This window comes from Oncorhynchus mykiss, chromosome 10, assembly GCF_013265735.2.
Source record: "Oncorhynchus mykiss isolate Arlee chromosome 10, USDA_OmykA_1.1, whole genome shotgun sequence".
Lineage (NCBI taxonomy): Eukaryota > Metazoa > Chordata > Actinopteri > Salmoniformes > Salmonidae > Oncorhynchus > Oncorhynchus mykiss.
In genome coordinates, this window is record NC_048574.1 from 65,345,287 (window position 1) to 65,373,150 (window position 27,864).

The 27,864-nt window shown below is 44.8% G+C and overlaps 1 protein-coding gene across 3 annotated transcripts in view; it reads left to right on the forward strand.

The window, feature by feature from the left end:
• The window catches only part of LOC110534487 (neuronal membrane glycoprotein M6-a), a 79,205-nt gene that overhangs the window by 15,747 nt on the left and 35,594 nt on the right, over window positions 1–27,864 (forward strand). Inside the window, exon 1 of one of the 3 annotated variants that reach the window (XM_036933619.1) lies at window positions 9,214–9,514. The exons of 1 other annotated variant lie outside the window; for it this stretch is intronic. In XM_036933619.1, the coding sequence (XP_036789514.1) occupies window positions 9,478–9,514 (37 nt within the window). In that variant the 5' untranslated portion in view covers window positions 9,214–9,477. Of the gene's footprint in view, window positions 1–9,213; window positions 9,515–27,864 lie in introns of those variants that run through there. One more of the 3 variants, XM_036933617.1, reaches the window with a different exon arrangement.

Consider the following 27,864-nt stretch of genomic DNA (forward strand, 5'->3'; position numbering starts at 1 on the left):
ACAGACAGTAGACCGTCAGTAAATAGTAATCCCACCTACCTACAACTTGGCTTAGAGAGACTTCATAAGCTCAACCCCCACTGCTGTAATCTCTTGTAGACAGACCACGTAGACATAAATGGTACAGTCGATCTGTCACGATACAACGGGATGGTGAGGTAACAAGCTGCATTGGTCCCAGTACTTTGGACAGTTCACCATTTCGTAGGTGTTTGGAATTTCGGAAGGGGAGGGGACATTCGGCCTGTTCGTTCCGGGTCGTTCCGGGTCACGTATGGACCCAGAATTTATTCCAGCATCTGACCAATTACGCAAGACTTTAGTGAGCAGTAAGCAGGAAGCAGCGGGCAAAAGCACTATCGCCCCCTCCGTCACTGAGTGAAGCAACACATCACGAGTAGCACACACACACACACACACACACACACACACACACACACACACACACACACACACACACACACACACACACACACACACTAGTCAATCAGCTGTCTCATCATCTTCTACATCGTCTGCTGACAAAAATAACAGCTCATCTTCTCATCAAGTCGGTCAATAGACAGGATCATATGTAACACATGACTTGGATGTTTCATCTTCCTCTATATTATTCACTATCAGCCGTGTGTACACACACACACACACACGCGCAGACACACACGCAAAAACACACACACTCAAAAACACACACGCACACACACGCATAAACACGCACACAAACACACGCACACGCACGCACACACACACACGTCGATGATATTGGTAATCATTACCGTTACTAGAGAGCGCCACCCTCCTCCTTGAGTGCAGCATTCAGTCTGGTTTAACCAGGCTATCTTGCACACACCAAGCCAGGCTGATTAGTATCCAAGGTAGATTCAGCCGGTGCACAATCCATTGTATGTAGGTCACACAAGTATACCGTATATTAGAGAAGAGGAGAATTCCCCATCCGTCCTCCTTTTCTTTAGGCTAGTGCCGATGGGAATACCCAATTCATAGTGGGTGTGAGATACACTTATATATACAGTAGATGAGGGATGCTATTTAAATGCAAATTCCATGTTTTAATGATTTTGTTTAGGTTAGCATTTATAGTTATTGTGGTGTTTGTGTTAATTCACTTAAACAAATAAGCCTTTTGTAGTACCTGTTATACCCATACTGTAAATATGCATATAACCCAGATAATATGTCACTGCTACTGCAGAGCAGGCTGGAATGGAATGCATTTTATGGTAGCAAGCAAATCAAACATATGTTTAACTCTGTTCCAGCCATGACAATGAGCCTGTCCTCCTATAGCTCCTCCCACCAGCCTCCTCTGTGCTACTGTGAAGACTCAGTAGGAGACAGTGTCCACTACCTTTGGCGTCCTTCATGCTATCATGTGACATGGCTTTGTCTGGTCTGTGAATAAATCAGTGCCTTTGCCCTCACACACATATTCATTTCACTGCATGTACTGTAGTCAGATATATGTGTCGGCTCGAGCTGACGAGTACAACCCGGCACCACTGGAGAAATCTTTCATCTGCCGTCTTGAAAGTGAAATGAACAGCCCTCTGACTTCCTTCTCTGTTAAAGAACAAGTCGCGATACTTCTGACAAAATGTCTTACTGAAAATCGTAGAGAATATGCTTTGTTTATTCATTCGGTGAGTTTCTTATGTTCACGGATGGTTTTGAAGCATCGCCAGGATTTTCATCATATCAACCAAAGGTGTGTGTCTTAATATGTAAACATACACACTTCCGTGCTTGTGAATAGCTTGCAGATTTGTGTTAATAGTTTCCGCTCTCATGTAAACTAGCAACATTAGCAAGTTGTTCATTCGGTTTGCTGAAATGTCCAGGACGTTCAAAATAAAATCCTCAGAGTGAAGATAGAAATGGAATGTCCAGAGCTGACTGATTAGGTACATTGCATTCTGTTCTACGTAGACAGTCATTCCTGTTCTACACACAATGTATTTTTATCAGAACACTCCTAAACATTTCACCCCCCTGAACAGGCCCCATATGTTGTGAGCCTGTGTTTCCCCACACATAAACACATACACAGAATCTACCACCAGTTGTTTACAATGGAAATAGCTTGTGGAATCTAAAATGTCTGTCTCTCTGAGCCTGTGTTTTCTGTGGGGTGCTAGCTCTAGTCTGTGCACCACAGTCTCTCTATAATGGAGAGGCTACGCAGGTCGGCAGTCCCGATTCTGTCACTTCAACACTCCTCTGCTCCCAGCAATCCGTTTGAGCAATGAACCGCCTCTGCTAGGGGAATCCTATGGGGGCTTTTGGTTTTCTCTCTCTCTCTCTCTCTCTCTCTCTCTCTCTCTCTGCTGCAATTGGAGGGGGGAGTGCTTAGATGAAGACACATTCCTCTATGAAATGTTTAGATATATGATATATGATATATGTTTTTTGTAGCCTGTAATAGATTCAAGAAGGTGCATCAGTCTGGAAAGAGACGGCGTGATTGAAGTGGTGTGTCTAGGAGATAGGAAGTCGGTAGCAGAGCAAGCAGAGCGATATGCCCACAACAACCATCACACCACCTGGTTGCTTTCAGGATCAATACAAAGCATCCAAATATACTATTAGACTAGGCTACACACACACACACACACACACACACACACACACACACACACACACACACACACACACACACACACACACACACACACACACACACACACACACAAACAAAGAGCCAGGCAGATCCATAGCCACTGGGTGGGCAGAGATGACAGCAGATCCACATGTGGGGTCAAACCCCAGGTCTAATGTAGCCTGTCCTGGATTTCATAGAACCAAACTAGATGGTCATCTAAGCCTACTCTATATGTTCAGTCAGAGAGGCTGATGTAGGACATACAATGGTCTTCAAAGTGGTTGAACCTTTATTGTATGACAACAAATACACATAAGGGCTAAAATGAACACACACACACACACACACACACACACACACACACACACACACACACACACACACACACACACCATCTGTTTGATTCCTAGAGTTGGTGACTGTTGGGGAAATTATTTTATGAAAGCAGATATCAGCTGCTGACATACATACTCACAATTTATAGTCCTAAAGTACATAGTAACATACATACTCACAATTTATAGTCCTAATGTACATAGTAACATACATACTCACAATTTATAGTCCTAAAGTACATAGTAACATACATACTCACAACTATTAGTCCTAAAGTACATAGTAACATACATACTCACAACTATTAGTCCTAAAGTACATAGTAATATACATACTCACAATTTATAGTCCTAATGTACATAGTAACATACATACTCAAAACTATTAGTCCTAAAGTACATAGTAACATACATACTCACAACTATTAGTCCTAAAGTACATAGTAACATACATACTCACAACTATTAGTCCTAAAGTACATAGTAACATACATACTCACAATTTACTAGTCCTAAAGTACATAGTAAAATACATACTCACAACTATTAGTCCTAAAGTACATAGTAACATACATACTCACAACTATTAGTCCTAAAGTACATAGTAACATACATACTCAAAACTATTAGTCCTAAAGTACATAGTAACATACATACTCACAATTTATAGTCCTAAAGTACATAGTAACATACATACTCATAATTTATAGTCCTAAAGTACATAGTAACATACATACTCACAATTATTAGTCCTAAAGTACATAGTAACATACATACTCACAATTTATAGTCCTAAAGTACATAGTAACATACATACTCAAAACTAGTAGTCCTAAAGTACATAGTAACATACATACTCACAATTTATAGTCCTAAAGTACATAGTAACATACATACTCAAAACTAGTAGTCCTAAAGTACATAGTAACATACATACTCACAATTTATAGTCCTAAAGTACATAGTAACATACATACTCAAAACTAGTAGTCCTAAAGTACATAGTAACATACATACTCACAATTTATAGTCCTAAAGTACATAGTAACATACATACTCACAACTATTAGTCCTAAAGTACATAGTAATATACATACTCACAATTTATAGTCCTAAAGTACATAGTAACATACATACTCACAATTTATAGTCCTAAAGTACATAGTAACATACATACTCAAAACTAGTAGTCCTAAAGTACATAGTAACATACATACTCAAAACTAGTAGTCCTAAAGTACATAGTAACATACATACTCACAACTATTAGTCCTAAAGTACATAGTAACATACATACTCACAACTATTAGTCCTAAAGTACATAGTAACATACATACTCACAACTATTAGTCCTAAAGTACATAGTAACATACATACTCACAACTATTAGTCCTAAAGTACATAGTAACATACATACTCACAACTATTAGTCCTAAAGTACATAGTAACATACATACTCACAACTATTGATCCTGAAATACATAGTAACATACATACTCACAACTATTAGTCCTAAGGTACATAGTAACATACATACTCACAACTATTAGTCCTAAAGTACATAGTAACATACATACTCACAACTATTAGTCCTAAAGTACATAGTAACATACATACTCACAACTATTAGTCCTAAGGTACATAGTAACATACATACTCACAACTATTCAACTGTACATAGAAGTCTTCCACCCATGTTAGAGCCAATACAGTCTCTGCATAGTACTGTTTGTCAACCTTCTACAGCCCTCATTTAAAACAACAATTATGCTGCTATTTAATAACATAGGTCGTAGAGGTAAGCAATGTTCAATAATGTACAATTAACCAAATTATGAATTCATAATTAATCTGTATGGCATATATTCAGAATGATTACATGACATATTCTAGGCTATCAGTATGTTGAGTCTGTGTCTTGGTTTCAGTAATGTGTCTCTTGAGAAAATTACAACTTGTATGGTAGAGAAGATTGGATTGTTTTGTCGTTGGAACACTGTCTTGTTCAGAACTATACTGCTTGGTTACTTTTTTTGTATTCAACCTATTTTTGATACAGAATCAGTAGTGTGTGTAGTGTCTACCTCCAGACCTTTGGTATGAGTCATCCATCCTGGCCCTAGGTTCTCAGAAACTCAACCTCTCTGCCATTTTAGCCATTTTAGTCTGATCAGTGTGCGCGAGAAGCTGAGATTAGAGACATTAATAACATAGTAATGGCCAGATAAGTGGCTGGTTCATAGTATAAGTAGCAAAGGAAAAATAACTAAAAGTTTTGCACTGTGAGTGTCACTAAAAAAAAAAATGTTTTCATCTGTCGTTGTTCATTGGCGCAGTAGACCTACATTCCTGTCACTTGAATTCTACACAAAAGCACATGGCTTACTTCCAGATCTGTAGTATCTGTAGTATCAGTATTTCATTCAGTATCGTTCTTCTATCTCTTATACGTCTAGAGTATCTGCCTTGTGCATCTGGACGATCTGATTCAGTCCTGAGATCTTCTATCAGCTGTCAGCCCAAGCCCAACCGTATCTGATTCAGTCCTGAGATCTTCAGTCAGATGTCAGCCCAAGCCCAACCGTATCTGATTCAGTCCTGAGATCTTCTATCAGCTGTCAGCCCAAGCCCAACCGTATCTGATTCAGTCCTGAGATCTTCTATCAGCTGTCAGCCCAAGCCCAACCGTATCTGATTCAGTCCTGAGATCTTCTATCAGCTGTCAGCCCAAGCCCAACCGTATCTGATTCAGTCCTGAGATCTTCTATCAGCTGTCAGCCCAAGCCCAACCGTATCTGATTCAGTCCTGAGATCTTCAGTCAGCTGTCAGCCCAAGCCCAACCGTATCTGATTCAGTCCTGAGATCTTCTATCAGCTGTCAGCCCAAGCCCAACCGTATCTGATTCAGTCCTGAGATCTTCAGTCAGCTGTCAGCCCAAGCCCAACCGTATCTGATTCAGTCCTGAGATCTTCTATCAGCTGTCAGCCCAAGCCCAACCGTATCTGATTCAGTCCTGATATCTTCTATCAGCTGTCAGCCCAAGCCCAACCGTATCTGATTCAGTCCTGAGATCTTCTATCAGCTGTCAGCCCAAGCCCAACCGTATCTGATTCAGTCCTGAGATCTTCAGTCAGCTGTCAGCCCAAGCCCAACCGTATCTGATTCAGTCCTGAGATCTTCTATCAGCTGTCAGCCCAAGCCCAACCGTATCTGATTCAGTCCTGAGATATTCTATCAGCTGTCAGCCCAAGCCCAACCGTATCTGATTCAGTCCTGAGATCTTCTATCAGCTGTCAGCCCAAGCCCAACCGTATCTGATTCAGTCCTGAGATCTTCTATCAGCTGTCAGCCCAAGCCCAACCGTATCTGATTCAGTCCTGAGATCTTCTATCAGCTGTCAGCCCAAGCCCAACCGTATCTGATTCAGTCCTGAGATCTTCTATCAGCTGTCAGCCCAAGCCCAACCGTATCTGATTCCACATCCACTCCGTATTCCTATCTACAGTGTCTTTCATCAACGTGAGCTCTACACTCCCCGCAGACCACACCTGATGCAGGGTCACTTCTCACTCCTCTGCCCAGATAAACTCTGCTCTGGCACTACTTGCACACAATTATTATCAGCTGCACTGCTTTTCTCTGGAGTCTGCGGCTCAATCTCAATTTGTCATTCTGTGATCCCTTGCATTCTATCTCCTCTCTTCCTTCTCAATTGTATTGGAGGACTTTCTCCTCCAAAGCATTTGGAGAAGGAGGCGAGGAGAGACGATGCAAGGAAAGATAAATTGAGAAAGAGTTGTCTTCGCTCCTATCTAGTAGCCATGAAAGGGCCTCACTTCTATAGCTGCTACATTGTTAATGACCTCGCTGACTGCAGCCAGTCATTTTCATCTCGGGGGGCGGCCGCCACATCACATCTCACCGCCGTCGCCAGGCGTGCGGCTCGTGCTGTCGTTGCTAGGCTGTTGTACCTGCCACTGCGTGCAGAGCGACGCGCGCCGTGGTTACCGCTGCCTCCGTTCAGTTCCTGCAGCCAGAGCAGAGTTGTGCTCAGGTCTCCCACTTGTCATTACGTGGACGTGCCACTGCTGCTGACAGCATAGACAATGAACAGGATCAGATTCACACAGCAGTGAAAGACGGCTATGGTTTATTTCACCTGCGTGTGTTCTAATAATGAACTCGATTCATAATTTGCATTTTCATCATTTTCATCACCATGTGCCGTCACCTTTAACGTGTTTCTTTGTCACCGTTCTATTGTCATCATTTAACGCCAATTGCTAATGTTGATTGATTGAGAGATCATTGATTTGTCTGCAGGTCTTATCTCAATGTGCGTGTGTGTGTGTGTGTGTGTGTGTGTGTGTGTGTGTGTGTGTGTGTGTGTGTGTGTGTGTGTGTGTGTGTGTACGAAGCAGTAACACGCAGTACTTCATTTTTGTGCCAATGCTTGAATGTGTGTGTGTGTGTGTGTGTGTTGGCTGTTGGCCAGAGCAGTGTGACTGATTAGTGCTGTGTCCAGCCCTGATTGTACTCGCCAACCATTACCAATCAGTGCCTCATACAGACAGTAGCCCTCGGTAGTACTGGCTGAGGTGCTGGGGAACGAGGCAGAGTGGAGATACACAACTCAAATCGATCTAGGTGAAACCAGTGATCAATTGTTGTCATTTAACCTTTATAAAGGTTTGTCTCATTGAGATACAATCTTTTTTGCTAGAGGGACCTGTCTGATGACTAACCTTCTCTGAGACTAAAGCCTTTAGTTAGCAACAACAAAGAAGTCTCATCAATACTTGGAGTCAAAGTATCGATATAATATTGTCCAAAATAATATGTAATTGTATCGATATTTTCCCCTATCACTAGTGTGTGTGCGTGTGTGTGTGCGCGCCTGCGATTGTGCGTGCTCTTTGCCATTGAGAAAAGGGTTCCTCGAGAGCCATAGCACTGTATATCTTTTTTTGTGTTTTTTTTTTAACCCCCTTTTTCTCCCCAATTTCGTGGTATCCAAATATAAGTAGTTACTGTCTTGTCTCATCGCTACAACTCCCGTACGGGCTCGGGAGAGACGAAGGTCGAAAGCCATGCGTCCTCCGATACACAACCCAACCAAGCCGCACTGCTTAACACAGCGCACATCCAACCCGGAAGCCAGCCGCACCAATGTGTCGGAGGAAACACCGTACGCGCCCGCCACAGGAGTCGCTAGTGCGCGATGAGACAAGGATATCCCTACCTGCCAAACCCTCCCTAACCCGGACGACGCTAGGCCAATTGTGCGTCGCCCCATGGACCTCCCGGTCGAGGCCGGCTGCGACAGAGCCTGGGCTCGAACCCAGAGTCTCTGGTGGCACTGCGCCACCCGGGAGGCCCCGCATTGTATATCTTTGTGGCAAAACACAGACATGCTTCCATCCAAGCCCAACACAGGAATGAAAAAAGGCATGATTAAATATCAGAAGGTAAAAACATATATCCTCTTCCTTTCACTAGTCGGTGCAGCATAACTTAACCACAGGCTGACTGTCGGGCTCTTCCATTTACTCTAAAAAACAGGGGGGTTTGGTGGGAGAGGAGGGTAAGAGGGAGAGTGGCTGTTGGGCTGTTTACAACCCTCCATCTGCTCACAGTGTGCCGGGCTGCTGCTGCTTCCACCACCCTGCTTCTAATACAAACCCTCAGTCCCTTGTTTTTATGGCTGAACACCTGCTTATGTCTTTCTCCTTGTAGCGAGCCCATTCCTCCTATTCTGTCGTTCCAGTTCAGCAGTATTGTTCCCAATTTCTATTTAAAGAAACTCACAGGGAAGTCGAGTTTCTCCTTCCATTCCTCCTGGAATCAGTCTCTCCTTTACTCCCCTTCCTCCAAAAACATATTGATGCTTAAGACATTTAAAGGGGAGAGGAGTTTGATCTTTCTCTCCCAGTACAGTTATGTGCTTCCTGGTGTTGTGGTTTCTAGTCATGGACAGGAGGAATTGATCGTCTTCAGAAGAACAGAGGGAATGAGACCAGGGGCTGCCGCGCTCTGAGAGAGAGAGAGATACGGGTGTGAGAGTCCGAGAGAGATGGAAGGGAGAGAGAGAGAGAGAGAGAGAGAGAGAGAGATATGGGTGTGAGAGTCCGAGAGAAATGGAAGGGAGTGAGAGCTGAAAGAGAGGGAGGTGTGTGAGTGCCGGAGAGAGAAAGAGAGAGAGAGAGAGAGAGAGAGAGAGAGAGAGAGAGAGAGAGAGAGAGGAACGAGGGAGGGGTGTGAGTGCCGGAGAGAGAAAGAGAGGAGCGAGGGAGGGGTGTGAGTGAGAGTCTGAGAGAGACGGCACAACACTGAGAGCGGACTTTCCTAGGAGCTGCTCACTGCTACAACGCCACAACTCACAGCTAGGGGACAAAACACACCCCAACACACACTCACACTGTACACACACCCAGCCGAGAGGAGGCTTTATACAGTTGTGACCGAGAGGCTTTGTGAAATTTCTGTGTATTGAAATCGAAGTGGACACAAACCCAGACACAATGGAAGAGAATATGGAAGAAGGACAGAATTCAAAAGGTACGGTGTAAAATCTTTAAATAATATATATATATATATCTCGGAGCTATCCATGTTTCCTTTGTGTTGCTGCTGCTCCAACTGTATGTACTGTATGCCGATGTTACACACTCTCTCTTTGACACAGACGTGTATTTGGATGCTACCAAGCAGAGAATAAGCTACTGATGCAGACTAAGAAACACATGGATTGTAATTACTGATTATTATTGAGTGTTTTTGGGAGATTTTTTTTCATTATTATTGATTGTCATCATCGTTCATTGGAATTGCGCTGGTTTTATTTTGATTTGAGCGATGCTGTTTTGAAAGGTGGAGGGAGGGGAGGATGGATGGAGGGAGAGAGAGAGAAGGAGGCGGGTGCTTGGATGTCCCTTGTTTGTTGAGTGGTGGATTGGAGGGGGGTCCATGGGAATTGTCTTGTCTTCTGCTTGAACGCTTGTCTTGACGGCTCACAAGAGACAGCAGAGAAGTGAATTGACTTCCCTCCATCCCTCCCTCCTCCTCTCACTCTCTCGATTTTCCCCGGGTATGGCAACAATGCAGCCACTACTTTGCTATCTAAGCTGAAATCAGCTCAAATCAGATTAGCGCGCCTGTCTGTCCTCCTGTCCCTTTGTCTCAGTAACAGTTGTTTGTTTAGTGGCGGGGTGCTTGGCTGCTGTACCATTCATCTCATTTAACGGCAATGTGCTGGAGGATGGGCAGGTGTTGTCTTGTCGAGGGGGATCAACAGAACACGTATGCAGCGCTAGCTAAGACTATTTACCCATTATGGATGAACAATGCGAATGCGTTGTCTGTTATGGAGATGGAAATTTATATTTTTGACTGTTTTTGTAGATGACGAACACTCTTAGCCAATCAGAGTAAAGCATGGGGACCCATCTTTAGCCCAAGCAGATGCTTCCCTTCCTTCCTTCCCTGCCCCTCCCTCTCCTCCCCCACACCGCTTTCACATACACAATTTACACATATGAACCACATACCCCTGCCCCTCCACTAAAAACAGGTTACAAAAGGTTACACTTGGGGTTGGAGTGTAGAGAGAGAGACAGAGGGGGAGAGGGACAGCCATAGTCTTCCATAACAAAGCCATCACCTACAGAGAGATGAACCTAGAGAAGAGCCCCTTATGCAAGCTGGTCCTGGGGCTCTGCTCACAAACACAAACAGAGCCCCAGGACAGCAACACAACTAGACCCAACCAAATCCTGAGAAAACAAAAAGATAATTACTTCACACATTGGAAAGAATTAACAAAAAAACAGAGCAAACTAGAATGCTATTTGGCCCTAAACAGAGAGTACACAGTGGCAGAATACCTGACCACTGTAACTGACCCAAACTTAAGGAAAGCTTTGACTATGTACAGACTCAGTGATCATAGCCTTGCTATTGAGAGAGGCCGCCGTAGGCAGACCTGGCTCTCAAGAGAAGACCAGCTATGTGCACACTGCCCATGAGGTGGAAACTGAGCTGCACTTCCTAACCTCCTGCCAAATGTATGACCATATTAGAGACACATATTTCCCTCAGATTACACAGACCCACAAAGAATTTGAAAACAAATCAAATTTTGATAAACTCCCATATCTACTTGGTGAAATACCACAGTGTGCATCACATCAGCAAGATTTGTGACCTGTTGCCACAAGAAAAGGGCAACCAGTGAAGAACAAACACCATTATAAATACAACCCATATGTATGTTTATTTATTTTCCCTTTTGTACTTAAACTATTTGCACATCGTTAAGACACTGTATATAGACATAATATAACATTTGAAATGTCTTTATTCTATTGGAACTTGTGTGAGTGTAATGTTTACTGTTTTTATTGTTTATTTCACTTTTGCTTATCCATTTCACTTGCTTTGGCAATGTAAACATGTTTCCCATGCCAATAAAGCCTCTTGAGTTGAATTGAGAATGAGAAAGAGGGAGTGAGAGAGGGGGGGAGAGAGAGAGAGAGAGAGAGAGAGAGAGAGAGAGAGGGGGGGGGGGGAGAGAGAGAAGGAAGGGAGAGAGAGAGAGGGGGAAGGGAGAGAGAGAGAGAGAGAGAGAGAGAGAGAGAGAGAGAGAAGGGGGAGAAAGATAGGGGAGAGAGTGAGGGAGTGAAGGTTCCATGGTCATTGTCCTTCCAGTGGTCCCCGGCGCATCTTTAAGTAACTGTTCTGCTGCTCATTAGTCCTGACCCACTTCTGAAATAGAGAGAGAGAGAGAGAGAGAGAGAGAGCGAGAGAGAGAGAGAGAGAGAGAGAGAGAGAGAGAGAGAAAGAAAAACAGGGCAGTGTAAACATAACATTTTGTTTTTGTAGACCCCATAAGCTTTCTTTTCTCACTGTCTCTCTCCATCTCTCTCTCATCCTCTCTCTATCTCTCATCCTCCCTCTCTCTGTCTCTGTCTCTGTCTCTCTCTCTGTCTCTCTTCTCTCTCTCTTTCTCTCTCTCTTTGTCTGTCTCTCTATCTCTTCTCTCTCTGTCTCTCTCTCTCTCTCAATTCAATTCAATTCAATGGGCTTTATTTGCATGGGAAACATATGTTAACAACTCTGTTTCTCTCTCTCTCGATCCCTTCTCTCTCTCTTTGTCTCTGTCTCTCTATCTCTCTCTCTCCCTTCCAATGCCAAAATAACTACAACCATATGGCGATGGTACTCAATGTGACCAAATCCAAAATGTTCCCCGTCACAGTTTGACAGCAACAGAGTCTGTCTATGTTTACCAACAGGGGTTGGTGGGATTAGATGGTTGTCTACTTCTGAGTGAGCACCACCCACCTCTGGGAGGAAATGTGTTAGCTCCGGCCTTTGGACAAATCTTCAACAGCTGGACTCGAACCATTTGAAGTTCCCATTAGTTGTTTCCCTGCATGTCATCTGTTCATTAACATACTAGAGTCTAAAGAGTCAGGTGCTGAAAAAAGAGGGTCTATGACTATTTGTCCAGGCAGTTGTTGCTTTCTTGAGATAATAATGAATGCCTTGGGGTGTTGGATAGCAGAATACTGATAGTCTCTCTCTCTCTCTTTCTCTCTACCTCTCTCTCTCTCTACCTCCCTCTATGCGGCTGCGGGTCTCCTATACTTCATTGCGGCATGCTTGGCGAACCACAAATATAGCCGAACCCACAGAAAAAAATGATCAATGCAAATCTCTTTACCAGGCAAAGGGAAGGGACAATTGAAGGGAGAGGGCAAGGGATGACAGAAGGAGGGATGGAGGGAGGGAGGTAGCTGGGTGAGGAGAGATGTGCTGTGGAGAAACAAAACGACAGCGATGGTAGTGACGACGGAGAGATGGATGGATGGAGGGATGCTGTTTTGGAGAAAGCAGGAGGGATAGCGGGAGTGGGTTTGAAGAAGGAAGGATGGAGATTAACAAGGTAATGGTGTCGATTTTTGAGAAAGCAAATACCGCCTACCCATATATCAACGCGGCAACACACACTTACACAGACATTAATCACTGTACGCACACACACACACACACAAAAACACACACACACACACACACACATAAACATATCTGGTCTCCCCAAACACTTAGATTTAGAAATACAGAGCATTACGAAGTACTGTGTGTGTGTGTGTGTGTGTGTGTGTGGGGGGGGGGGGGGGGGGGGGGGGGTGATTATGGGGATGGTGATGCTGAATGTTATGGTGATGACTGGTTGAGACAAAAGTGCTATTTGTTGACTAAAATCTCCTGCCTGATTTCAATAAACTATTCCTTGTCATCCTCCACCATCTCCAATCTCTTGTTGATTGTATCAGGAAGTACAGCACTTCCCCATATTGCAAAGCATTCATAGCTTGGAAAATGGAGGGCTTATAATATAATTCAATTAGAATCAAGCCAGTCTCTGAGGCAGTTTGAATATTGAAGCACTATTGATTTATCTGGGCGTGATAAGCCGCAGCGGGAGTGTAATGAAATACCCAGGCTGCACTCCCCCATCTACAGCTTCCGTCATGCTGCTGTTGCTATCAACAGAACTCCAACGTAGGAATGTATGAACATCCACCCTTAGCACTCTCTTGGATCTGTGTAACAGAGCTGTGTGGGATTTTCGCGGCTAATAGATTTACGTTGATCAATTTGAATGACTAATTGGCTGTCTTCCTTCACTTTGGGGTAAAGTTATTGGACGTTGCTTGTCATTTAGGACAGTGTAGTGGAGCTTTTTTTCTGTTCGTACAAACAGTTGAGTTGAGACAATTGTTGTCACATTACTGACTCCGGTACATAAATAATTGACTACTGGTCCACTGTGGATTCCATCAGTGATTGAGCCTGGAAATATAGTTAGAGAGTGTACTGTGCTGTGAAATGGTTGCTGAAATGACACTGATCCCCTCAAACTGAGGTTCAGTGACAAAAATACTCTCATTCTCTATGCGTGTGGATAAAATGTTGAACCAGTGTTTTCAGTGATATAGTTCTATAGAAATCCCTCACACTCTACCGACTACAAACTCACCTTCGGGCTTGTCTAGGCTCTTTTATTACATTCTTGAGGGTCTGTGACTCAGACTGTGGGTTCCAAGATAGATATCTGAATCTACTTGATACAGTACCTGTGCAAGCTATAAGCTACAAATCACCGTCCCCTTCACCCACCCGTTGGTATTGGCCTATAGAAAGTGATCTATAACTCTTAGTATCCAGGAGGCAGTTAGTGGGGCGTGGGGGTCATGCAGAGAAGGAGGCAGGCAGGGAGAGAGGGAGGGAGGCAGGAGGAGAGGGAGATAGGCAGGCAGGGAGGGAGAGAGGCAGGGAGAGAGGGAGGGAGGCAGGGAGAGAGGGAGGGAGGGAGGCAGGGAGAGAGGGAGAGAGGCAGGGAGAGAGGGAGGGAGGGAGGCAGGGAGAGAAGGAGGCAGGCAGGGAGGGAGGGAGGGAGGCAGGGAGGGAGAGAGGCAGGGAGAGAGGGAGGGAGGCAGGGAGAGAGGGAGGGAGGGAGGCAGGGAGAGAGGGAGGGAGGCAGGGAGGGAGGCAGGCAGGGAGGGAGAGAGGGAGGGAGGCAGGGAGGGAGGCAGGGAGAGAGGGAGGGAGGCAGAGAGAGAGGGAGGGAGGCAGGGAGAGAGGGAGATAGGCAGGGAGAGAAGGAGGCAGACAGGGAGGGAGAGAGGCAGGCAGGGAGGGAGGGAGGCAGGGAGAGAGGGAGGGAGGCAGGGAGAGAGGGAGGGAGGCAGGGAGAGAAGGAGGCAGGCAGGGAGGGAGAGAGGCAGGCAGGGAGGGAGGGAGGCAGGGAGAGAGGGAGGGAGGCAGGGAGAGAGGGAGGGAGGCAGGGAGGGAGGCAGGGAGAGAGGGAGGGAGGCAGGGAGAGAGGGAGGGAGGCAGGGAGAGAGGGAGATAGGCAGGGAGAGAAGGAGGCAGACAGGGAGTAGTGTTCCGTTGCTCCAGGGTGATTGCTAGCCTGGCCTTGGCACTGATAAGACCTGAACCATAAAACTTCCTGCCTGGATGGTCCTTGTGTAGTCTATTTAGGCCAGAAAGACCCGGCCGGGGCTTCCCTCTCTTCCATTCTGTCTGCTCCACTCCTCTCCGGCCTGCAATTATGCTAACAAGCTCTATCATTGTTCCAGCTTGAGGAGCCTGGTGACTAAAGTTCTGAGAGGAAGGTCAAGGTACCAGGGCAACGCCACCGATTACGTCCGATGAGTGTTCTGACTGGGGTCTCTGGGAAAGCGGACTTTGGCTAGCGCTGGACTGGCTATAACTGGCTTCTCTTACAGTCTTCTATATTTTTTTGTTGTTTGCTTGTATTTTGGAGCAGAATTGTATTGAAGTCAAGCAACTGTTTTGTTGTGCTCTGTTCAGATGGGGACAATTGCTTACCTCAAGGCCTTTGTTGATTAGCCTACTCTACCAGACTGTATGTTCCCCAGGGCGTTAGGGTGTTAGGCTAAATGACGTGTGACACCAAGGTCATGGGTTCAAAACCCAGCCAGGAATACAGTCATTTGTTGACATTACATCAACACTACTGTCATTTAGTAAAAATTAACGGATTATGACACATTTAACATGCAGCTTGGAGTAAATTACTCTGTGTGTACTGTCAATCTAGAGCACAGTAGAACATACTAGAACTGCATACTCAATCTAGCTGGACAGGGTTATAGGCATTGGACTTTGATAGTGCACAGTGATAGACAATACAATCTATAGATTGGTGCAATGTCAGTGGTGTTTCAGGCTAATAGCAATTATCTAGCCTGAGATTTGTCCTTTCCCATCCCATTGTCCTTGCGACCGGTAGCCTAAATTGCGCCACATATTTGTGTTGAGAATCGTTGTTTAACAATGATCGCTTTTACGGTTGAATTTTCATGCCAGAAGTTCTAAAAGGACCATCTTTAAATGTACAATGGAATTTGTCCCCGGGGTGAAAATTGGATGCTGTGTCTTCTATCGATTTTTGGCGTTCTCCTTTTGTTTATGGGGCAGAGCATTACTGAAGTCAAGTGACTTGTTTTGTTACGCTGTGTGCAGACAGACAGCCAGACAGCAAACTGCCACGGCCCACTCGTCATGGCTCATTCTGTTCATTGTGTTGTCATCATAAAAGCATGTCAGCTTAAGAACAGTTCATTCATTTTCATTTTGCAGTTATCAGACGATACTAAGACCTTATGAGGCGTTCATAGATACTGTAATGCATTATACCTGTTTGCCTTATGTGAAGTGTTACCCTCGGGCTATATTGTACATTGTCAGTCTTTCGCAATGGAACAGGAAAGCACCATAGATGCTAGCTCCCTAGGAAGGCCAGTAAATATGTGTATACTACCAATAAAATGTGATTTGATTTCATTAGCAGAGCCATCGGCAGTGCTGCGGTGTCTTGCAGGATGGACTCCATCAAAAGACACTTTGTTTAATGCTGTTGCCGAGTGTTCCTGGTTTACGATGCTGCCTGGGCCGGTACTGACACGGAGGCTAATGAATGACCTCTAATTACAGTGCAGTTAGTACCAGCACCATCATTTAGCACTTCCTGTTTGTCCCCCCAAGGCAAATGAACATGAATCAAACCCAGTTGGTAACACTATAGCAGGACACAGACATGGACACTCTTGTCATTCCCCAATGTCATGCTGGTGTTAGGAGATGGTTGTTGAATTGGAGGCTTAAAGTGAGACCAGGGGGGATTGAGTATAATGATGGGGAGGAGGGGAGGGAAGGGAGGGAAGGGAAAGGGGAAACCTAGTCAGTTCCACAACTGCATGCGTTCAACCCGAAATGTGTCTCGTTAGAGGATAATGGTGTAGCGAGACACACGGTGAGGTCGCAGTGATACATCGTTCCCAGCTGTCAGACTCCCAGCGTAATGACTGCAGAGGTAGGGAGCGGAGTGTACCATGTCCACAGACTGAGGCAGTTCAAATTCTGTTGATTCAGAATTTAAGATGAAGTACAGGGCCAGAAGGGAGAGGTCAGGGTTCTGTTGTTGTGTCTGCTGCTCTTGAGGGAAGCACCCAGGCACTTAACCCCTGTGTTTTATTCTGACCCCTCGCTGACGTCGTAAAGATAGGCCTTTCTATTTATTTCATGCCTCTTTTGGTTGATCGCAGCCACAGACCTCATGTATTATGGAAGACGTGATGGAAAGGTTGCTGTTGGGTTGTTGGACTGGTAAAGGGTTGCCACGGGCACCGATGTCTGTTTCCAGCCATGGGTGTTTCGTCCAAAGACTATTCTCTTTACCACAGTTGCTAGAGAGATCCGCTTTGTTACTGTCAGCTCTCGGGGTGACGTGGTAGTGAAACTATCTATCTAAAAGCCTTTGTTACTGTCAGCTCTCGGGGGTGACGTGGTAGTGAAACTATCTATCTAAAAGCCTTTGTTACTGTCAGCTCTCGGGGGTGACGTGGTAGTGAAACTATCTATCTAAAAGCCTTTGTTACTGTCAGCTCTCGGGGTGACGTGGTAGTGAAACTATCTATCTAAAAGCCTTTGTTACTGTCAGCTCTCGGGGGTGACGTGGTAGTGAAACTATCTATCTAAAAGCCTTTGTTACTGTCAGCTCTCGGGGGTGACGTGGTAGTGAAACTATCTATCTAAAAGCCTTTGTTACTGTCAGCTCTCGGGGGTGATGTGGTAGTGAAACTATCTATCTAAAAGCCTTTGTTATTGTCAGCTCTCGGGGGTGATGTGGTAGTGAAACTATCTATCTAAAAGCCTTTGTTACTGTCAGCTCTCGGGGGTGACGTGGTAGTGAAACTATCTATCTAAAAGCCTTTGTTACTGTCAGCTCTCGGGGTGATGTGGTAGTGAAACTATCTATCTAAAAGCCTTTGTTACTGTCAGCTCTCGGGGGTGATGTGGTAGTGAAACTATCTATCTAAAAGCCTTTGTTACTGTCAGCTCTCGGGGTGACGTGGTAGTGAAACTATCTATCTAAAAGCCTTTGTTACTGTCAGCTCTCGGGGGTGACGTGGTAGTGAAACTATCTATCTAAAAGCCTTTGTTACTGTCAGCTCTCGGGGGTGACGTGGTAGTGAAACTATCTATCTAAAAGCCTTTGTTACTGTCAGCTCTCGGGGGTGACGTGGTAGTGAAACTATCTATCTAAAAGCCTTTGTTACTGTCAGCTCTCGGGGGTGACGTGGTAGTGAAACTATCTATCTAAAAGCCTTTGTTACTGTCAGCTCTCGGGGGTGACGTGGTAGTGAAACTATCTATCTAAAAGCCTTTGTTACTGTCAGCTCTCGGGGGTGACGTGGTAGTGAAACTATCTATCTAAAATCCTTTGTTACTGTCAGCTCTCGGGGGTGACGTGGTAGTGAAACTATCTATCTAAAAGCCTTTGTTACTGTCAGCTCTCGGGGGTGATGTGGTAGTGAAACTATCTATCTAAAAGCCTTTGTTACTATCAGCTCTCGGGGGTGACGTGGTAGTGAAACTATCTATCTAAAAGCCTTTGTTATTGTCAGCTCTCGGGGGTGATGTGGTAGTGAAACTATCTATCTAAAAGCCTTTGTTACTGTCAGCTCTCGGGGGTGACGTGGTAGTGAAACTATCTATCTAAAAGCCTTTCTTACTGTCAGCTCTCGGGGGTGATGTGGTAGTGAAACTATCTATCTAAAAGCCTTTGTTATTGTCAGCTCTCGGGGGTGACGTGGTAGTGAAACTATCTATCTAAAAGCCTTTGTTACTGTCAGCTCTCGGGGGTGACGTAGTAGTGAAACTATCTATCTAAAAGCCTTTGTTACTGTCAGCTCTCGGGGGTGATGTGGTAGTGAAACTATCTATCTAAAAGCCTTTGAGCAATGGAAGGTAGCGTTTCAAAGGGAAGAGAGACATATGAGCGTGAAAGACGTTCCACTTGATGAAAGACTGCGTTCCTCTTGCTGTGCAGGTTTACAATAAAATTGTTTATTGATGTGGAGACTGGAATGCGTTGGCATGCCGTTGGGAACCAACCTGTGGAAATGAATAGGATGCGGCTATCTTTCCCCTCTCTCACAGTGATGTGATGACACAAGCTACAGTCCCCTCATGCCACTGCTTAGTGAACGTATGGGGTGATTACAGGGTATCTGTTACTGGAGGGCATCACTTACTCTGCTCTCGCTGTACACCACCATTGATTATAGTAGCATCCCCAACACTTAGCCCAAAGTTACATTATTCGTTTTTTGAGCACATTTTTATTTTTTATTTTCACATTTTTATTGCTGGACATAGAGGACTGTAAAAAACACCAGGAAATCAGCTCCAAGTGGTTTTAATGTTGGAAATCTGTACCCAAGTGTTCCCACGCATAACAGAGAGACACTTGTAAGCAAGGTTTGAAATGATTACGCTTTAGTCAAATATTATATATGTATGGGCGTCATGCAGTCAATTTGCAGTCTGCAATTTATTTGTAATTATGTTCCGGCCCCCAGACCATCCGCTCAAGAAAAACATCGGCCTGCGGCTAAATCTAATTGATCCCTGACAGGCTTTAATAATCCCAGTGACATAAAGTATGAGACCCAGGTTTATGCGTGCTTATAACAAGTGATGATACAATAATAATGCATTAAACCGGTGGGCTTTAAGTAAGGTCTTACCCAAAAAGCATATAGGTTTGGATATATTTCAACGTTTATTTGGCCCGTCTTTGTAGCATGAGAGGTTATGGTAATGCATATTAGAATAAGCTGACAAAGATTTAAAGCTAGTGAAGGAATAATACATTTACCATGAGTCATCCTGTGGAAAATGGTGCTATGGAATAATGCATTTGACAACACTTAAAAGACGGAGCTGCTTTTCAGCCGCCCAAAATGGCCACTTTACCCACACAGCAAATGAATTGAGCAACACTATGTGGATGAGAACAATGGTGCTTCTAAATTGTAGACAAAAACACTAATCTGACACAACCCAAAAACAGGATGTGCTTTATACCATGATGCTATTGTTAGCAATAGCTTTAAGTTATTTATACGTAGTTTAACCTGTTCCTGTCCTGTTAGCAGTTAGCCCAGACTCTGTTTAGCTACAGATGTAGGATCTTCATTTGAGCCAGTTTGCTACAGCAAGAAAATAATCCTGCAGCAACAGGAAATGTGAATTACAATGTGGATTATAATGAATGGACATGTTTGTAGTGTAGCGTTCGTCGTCCTCGTCTGAGGAGGAGTAGGAGAGATCGGACCAACATGCAGCGTGGTACGTGTCCATGTTAATTTATTCATCAGAACACTAAACAAAATAACAACGGAGAATGAAACGAAACAGTTCTGAAAGGTGACATACACTAAACAGAAAACATTCACCCACAAAACACAGGTGGGAAAAGGCTACCTAAGTATGATTCTCAATCAGAGACAACGAACGACACCTGCCTCTGATTGAGAACCATACCAGGCCAAACACATAAACACAACCTAGAAAAACGAACATAGACTGCCCACTCCAACTCACGCCCTGACCATACTAACACAAAGACAAAATAAAGGAACTAAGGTCAGAAACGTGACATGTAGAGGTTGATGCATTTCCTGCCAAGCAGAAATACCCTACATCTGCATAAACTGTACCTAATGGTCTAATTGACAGACATGCCTGGCGCAGGACTTTTCCAGTGAAGTACACATAATGTAGAAGGGCTTTTGAGGGATAGCTTCCTGTGAAATGGCAGCTTGCCTACCCTGTGTTGTTTAGTTCTGTCAGGATTTAGCTTGTATAGCAGTTGTGGGATTCAAATCAAATCTGATTTGTCACATGGGCCAAATACAACAGGTGTAAACCTTACCGTGAAATGCTTACTAAACAACAATGCTTTAAGAAGTCAAGAAGAAAAAAGTGTTAAGTAAAAAATTGATAAGTAAAAAAAGAATAATAATAAAAGTAACAAATAATTAAACAGCAGCAATAAAATAACAATAGCGAGGCTATATACAAGGGTTACTGGTATAGTCAATGTGCAGGGGCACCGGTTAGTTGAGGTAATTGAGGTAATATGTACATGTAGGTAGAGTTAAAGTGACCATGCATAGATAATGAACAGAGAGTAGCAGAAGTGTAAAAGAGGGGTCTGGGTAGCCCTTTGATTAGCTATTCAGGAGCCTTATGGCTTGGGGGTAGAAGCTGTTAAGAAGACTTTTGGACCTAGACTTGGCGCTTCGGTACTGCTTGCCGTGCGGTAGCAGAAAGAACAGTCTATGACTAGGGTGGCTGGAGTCTTTGACAATTTTTAGGGCCTTCCTCTGACACCGCCTGGTATAGAGGACCTGGATGGTGGGAAGCTTGGCCCCAGTGATGTCCTGGGCCGTACGCACTACCCTCTGTAGTGCCTTGTGGTCGGAGGCTGAGCAGTTGCCATACCAGCCAGTGAAGCAACCAGTAGTCTGCTCTCGATGGTGCAGCTGTAGAACCTTTTGAGGATCTGAGGACACATGCCAAATCTTTTCAGTCTCCTGGGGGGGAATAGAATTTGTAGTGCCCTCTTCACAACTGTTTTAGTGTGTTTGGACCATGATAGTTTGTTGGTGATGTGGACACACATCGCTCTCAACCTGTTCCACTGCAGCCCCGTCGATAAGAATTGGAGCGTGCTCGGTCTTCCTATAGTCCACAATCATCTCCTTTGCCCTGTTGTCCTGGCACCACATGGCCAGGTCTCTGACCTCCTCCCTATAGGCTGTCTCATCGTTGTCGGTAATCAGGCCTACCACTTAGGTGTTATCGGCAAACTTGATGCTGGTGTTGCAGTCGTGCCTGGCCATGCAGTCATAAGTGAACAGGGAGTACAGGAGGGGACTGAACACTTACCAGTGAGGGGACCCCGTGTTGAGGATCAGCGTGGCAGATGTGTTGTTACCTACCCCTACCACCTGGGGGGCGACCAATCAAGAAGTCCAGGAAACAGTTGCAGAGGGAGGTGTTTAGTCCCAGGGTCCTTAGCTTATTGATGAGCTTCGTGGGCACTATGGTGTTGAACTCTGAGCTGTAGTCAATGAACAGCATTCTCACATAGGTGTTCCTTTTGTACAGGTGGGAAAGGTTTGTGTGGCGTGCAATAGAGATTGCATCATCAGTGGATCTGTTGTGGCGGTATGCAAATTGTAGTTGGTCTAGGGTTTCTGGGATGATGGTGTTGATATGAGCCATGACCAGCCTTTCAAAGCACTTTATGGCTACAGACCTGAGTGCTACAGGATTGGTTGGTCATATAGCGGCAGAGCAATCCAGTTGGGTTGTTGTGGAAACAGCTTAGTGATGCTGTGAGCCCTGTGATGGTACAGCCATGATGTCTATGTGTTTATTTCCATCACTGTAGTCTGTCTATAGGCTACATGAGGATCAAATACTGTATGGCCGTGGAGATCCTATAAAATTCTATATGTAATTCTATGTGAATGGCTAATGGCCGTATTGCAGAGCCAAAATGAAACATCTCTGCAGTCAAATTGTGTACGTCACCACACATTCAGAAACGTTTATCTTTCTCCACCAGACTCAAAGCAGTTAGTTTCTCATCCAAATCTACTAGATTTACATTTTCTCTGACCGCCAAAAAAACACGATGGGTTAAGACGTACATCACCATGGCAGGGCGTTTTAAATGAACCTTTCCTTGGTACGTGAAGCGGCTTTAATATCATCCGGTCCCCCCACCACCCCTCTCTCCTCCACTGTATCCTCTTTGTATTAATCTGAGTCTGTCTCTTAGCAACCGGATGATTGACAGTTGAGGATTGCTTTTAGCAGCAGGGGGAGATGCTGTCAGCTAGAATCATACGCTCCCACTACAAAGACAATTATAGTCAAGGTCTTTTCTTTTCATTCACCTTGTGTAGATTCAATCCTTTGCTGTTTGACATGGAGGGATGGTCATCGTATTAGGTGTTTAGATCAACACCCTTTTTGTTTGTATTCATCGTTACATTTTAGCAGTGACGTTTGAGACAATTATTGACAAAGGAACTTAGGAACTTAGGTTATTATGGTTTGATTGTTTGTCTTGTGATTTTGGTTAGTCCTCTATGTGTGTGGTGTGAGATACACACACACACACACACACACACACACACACACACACACACACACACACACACACACATACAGTTTTATAATCCTTGTAGGAACCAGAAAATGTATTCCTTTCAAAATCATTTTTTCCTTAACCCCTAAACCTAAACCTTAACCTAGCCCTAACTTTAAACCTAATCTCTAAACCCTAACCTTAATTCTAACCCTAACCCTAATTTAAACCCTAACCCTAACCCTTAAGCCTAAAATAGTATTTTTCCTTTTAGGGACCGGCAAAATGTCCCCACTTGAATAGTTACACACACACACCACACACACCACACACACCACACACACCACACACACCACACACACCACACACACCACACACACCACACACACACACACACACACACACACACACACATACACACACACACACCACACACACAACATATTGCTTTATAAAGACCTGAGAGCATCGGTGTCTCTGGGCTTGGGTTGTGTTTTCAGTCTCACTGTCAGTGGTGGAAAAAGTACTCAATTCTCATACTTGAGTTAAAGTAAAGATAGCTTAATAGAAAATGACTCAAGTAAAAGTGAAAGTCACCCAGTCAAATACTACTTGAGTAAAAGTCTAAAAGTATTTGGTTTTATATATTCTTAAGTATCAAAAGTAAATGTAGTTGCTAAAACATACTTATGTATCAAAAGTAAACGTACAAATCATTTAAAATTCCTTATATTAAGCAAGCCAGACAGCACAAGATTATAATTATTATTATTTTTAACAGATAGCCAGGGTCACACTCCAATTTACAAACAAGGCATTTGTGTTTAGTGAGTCCAGCATATCAGAGGCAGTATGACCCTGGCACTGAATTTGACCATTTTCTGCCCTGCTAAGCATTCAAAATGTAACGAGTACTTTTGGGTGTCAGGGAAAATGTAAATAACTTTCTTTAGGAATGTAATTAAGTAAAAGTAAAAGTTGTCCAAAATATAAATAGAAAAGTAAAGAACAGATACCCCCAAAAACAATTTAAGTAGTACTTTAAAGTATTTTTTACTTTAAGTACTTTACACCACTGCTCACTGTAGTGGAGGTCAGAGGAACTGTAAATAATACAATGGGAGTGTTGAAGAGGAGGAGAGAAAACGCCGGACCAGGGCTTGAGTGAAGGCTGGAAGAATTGTTTTGGGGAGGCTTTTAATGTAGCCAGTGACAGCTGCTATCACATACCATTCCCCAGGCAGTACAGTGCATGACCTCTCTGGAGCATCACTCTGATTATCCTTTTGTAGAAGAGCGTCAAGGACCAAGAACCTGCTACTGCCAGAGGAAGAGGAGTGACACACTGCTAGTGTCCGTGCATAAGGAAATGAACACTATCTCTCCAACCAAGGTGCAGGAATGGAGGAACAGTAGAGAGGAGAATATACATTTTCCCACCTTGCCTGCACAATTACCCCCTCTGGGATAAAGAATAAAACATTAATATTGAATTGAATTGAAATGGGTATTATGGAACTATACAGTGACCTCTACGGTGGAAAGGGTTCCAAAAGGGTTCTTCGGCTGTCTCCATAGTAGAACTCTTAATGGTGACATGTAGAACGCTCTGTATAAAGAGTTCTACATGGAACCCGAAAGGCTTCTACCTGCAACCAAAAAGGGTTATTCAAAGGGTTCTCCTATGGGGACAGCCGAAAAACTCTAAGGTTCTAGCACCTTTTTTTCTAAGAGTGTATCCTCACCTGTCCCCTGTGCCCATCAAATCCCTCTCCTGTTATTTCCATCACTCCTCCATCCCTCCTCCTCCATCCCTCCTCCATCACTCCTCCATCCCTCCTCCCCCATCCCTCCTCCTCCATCTCTCCTCCATCCCTCCTCCTCCATCCTTCCTCCTCCATCTCTCCTCCATCCCTCCTCCATCTCTCCTTCATCCCTCCTCCTCCATCCCTTCTCCATCTCTCCTCCATCCCTCCTCCATCCCTCCTCCATCCCTCCTCCTCCATCTCTCATTCATCCCTCCTCCTCCATCCCTTCTCCATCCCTCCTCCTCCATCCCTCCTCCATCCCTCCTCCTCCATCCCTCCTTCTCCATCCCTCCTCCTCCATCTCTCCTTCATCCCTCCTCCTCCATCCCTCCTCCATCACTCCTCCATCCCTCCTCCATCCCTCCTCCTCCATCCCTCCTCCTCCAACCCTCCTCCATCCCCTATCCTCCATCTCTCCTCCATCCCTCCTCCCTCCCTCCTCTATCCCTCCTCCATCCCTCCTCCTCCATCCCTCCTCCATCCCTCCTCCATCTCTCCACCATCACTCCTCCATCCCTGCTCCATCACTCCTCCATCCCTCCCCCATTACTCTTCCATCACTCCTCCATCCCTCCTCCTCTATCACTCCTCCTTCATCCCTCCTCCTCCATCTCTCCTCCATCACTCCTCCACCCTACCCCATCACTCCTCCATCCCTTCTCCATCATTCCTCCTCCATCTCTCCACTATCACTCCTCCATCCCTGCTCCATCACTCTTCCACCCTCCCCCATCACTGCTCCATCCCTCCCCCATTACTCCTCCTCCATCACTCCTCCATCCCTGCTCCATCACTCCTCCATCCCTCACCCATTACTCCTCCTCCATCACTCCTCCATCTCTCCTCCTCCATCTCTCCACCATCACTCCTCCATCCCTGCTCCATCACTCCTCCATCCCTCCCCCATTACTCCTCCATCACTCCTCCATCACTCATCATCACTTCTCACTGTGTCCATGACTCACTGCTTTATACAGCACCATACATTATGGATGAGACACAAACGGATGCCTAAAAGTCTCAATCCATAGAGCTATCATTTGAAGATCCACCTCTGGATCTCTTGCCTGCCACAAGAGAGTGTTAGCCACTAAAGCCAATGGGTTGGCTTGGGGAGCTAACACAAGTGTTCAGGTACCAGGCAAAGTTACTCATCACTGTTACACACTGTAGTTGATCTGAGTCCTATGAGACGTCACATGCCTTGGATGCAGGACTATATATCTATTGAACAAGTGGAACATCTGTAAACCCTGGCACTGATTCCTCGTGCATCTCTCTGCACTGCACAGCGTAGTGCATGTTGATAGATGGACTTTAAATCCTGCAGAATATTCTGCTGCTGTTACAACCCTAATGTTGCTTACTACCCTTGGCTGCCAACACGGTTTTGTAATAAAGCCTAGAACCACATTGAGCGCTTAGGTTATTTGATACTGACGTAGAGTAACATTGTAAAAACAGACACTTACAATAGGGGTAATTGGAGAAAGAAATCGTGATTTATGAACATTCAATTCATAATAGCACAGTATTACCATAAGATAACATTATATTAAACTATGTTCATTCAACCTATGGAAAACCCATGAGTTATAACGGCGGCCATTTTGAAAAAGAGAGCCATCTTGGTGTAATAGCCTAGATAATTGGCGTCAAAAGTAATCGGGGGAATCATTGCAGTGAGGTTGGTTTTCCTTTGTGTTCTTTGTTGTTTACATGATTTAGTGACGATATCATGTTTGCCTCGTTGCTAGCTGTTTTCCATGTCAGAGTTGAGTAAACACACGACAGGCACAAAGGGGTCCGTTGTTATTGTTTTTGTACAATCTGAGGCCCACTGCTTTATTGTTGTCTATTGTATGGTAATGGCCCAGGCTGGGCTGGGCTGTTTTGTCGTGTCGCTGTCACCCCTCCCCTCGGAGCAGTTGCTGCAGTCTGTCTGGGCTCTGGCTAAGTCACAGGATTTAGACCCTTCTCTATGACCTACAGGCCCGTTGGGTATGTGTGTGTGTTGGGACAGTGCTCTGGTTCTAATCATCAGGAGGGTTTTTGAGATGTTCATATTCATATGGTATATAAAATGTCTCTCTCTCTCTCTTCCTCTCTCTCTCTCTCTCTCTCTCTCTCTCTCTCTCTCTCTCTCTCTCTATGTCTCTCTCTCTCTGTCTCTCTGTCTCTCTCTCTCTCTCTCTCTTCCTCTCTCTCTGTCTCTCTGAGGCTGGTAGATGTACATCTAGCTAGCCAGATAGGCCAGCTGGACATGGTGTGAATAAGCCAGCAGGCTATAGCCACCTGACAGCCAGAACCCTCAGGAGTTTGGCCGTGAGACTCAGCTCTCCCTCCTCCCCAAGTGGGCTAACACAGCATCCTCAGAGCTCGGGCCCTTCCCATCTAATGTCCTTGTTCAACCCCATCAGCCCAACCTGTCATCATAGCATGTCCTGTTCTTTATGAATGGCCTATTGAATACAGAAACCTTTGAACATCTTAATTGCCATGACGGGTGTTAATATACTGAATTAATTATATTCACCTTGTTCAGTTTGTCTGCGACAACATACAATTAAGTGGCCCATGGGGTTATCAAACCCACAGTCCTCATATCGCTGTCATCATGCTCCAATGCAATCAACTGAGAAATTGGTAACCTCTCTGAACCTCAAACTCCCATTACCTTAACCGTAGATGTCACCTAACTCCCATTACCTTAACCGTAGAGGTCACCTAACAACCATTACCATAACCGTAGAGGTCACCTAACTCCCATTACCTTAACCGTAGAGGTCACCTAAATCCCATTGTCTTAACCACCTACAGTCCCTGTCCTCACTGCACTGACCTCAGTGATCCCGACCGCCCGGTCTGTCTCTCTGTTTTTCTAGTCAGTCTACTCGTCTACCCCCCCCCCCCCCCCCCCCCCCCCATCACTGGAACATAACACAAGCCCAATCAGTGGAAGACAAAAGAGCATTCTAACATCCCGAACACAGACCCCTCATTCATTCAGTCTGGCCTGTTGACGTCAGGACCAGACACAGAGTTTCTAT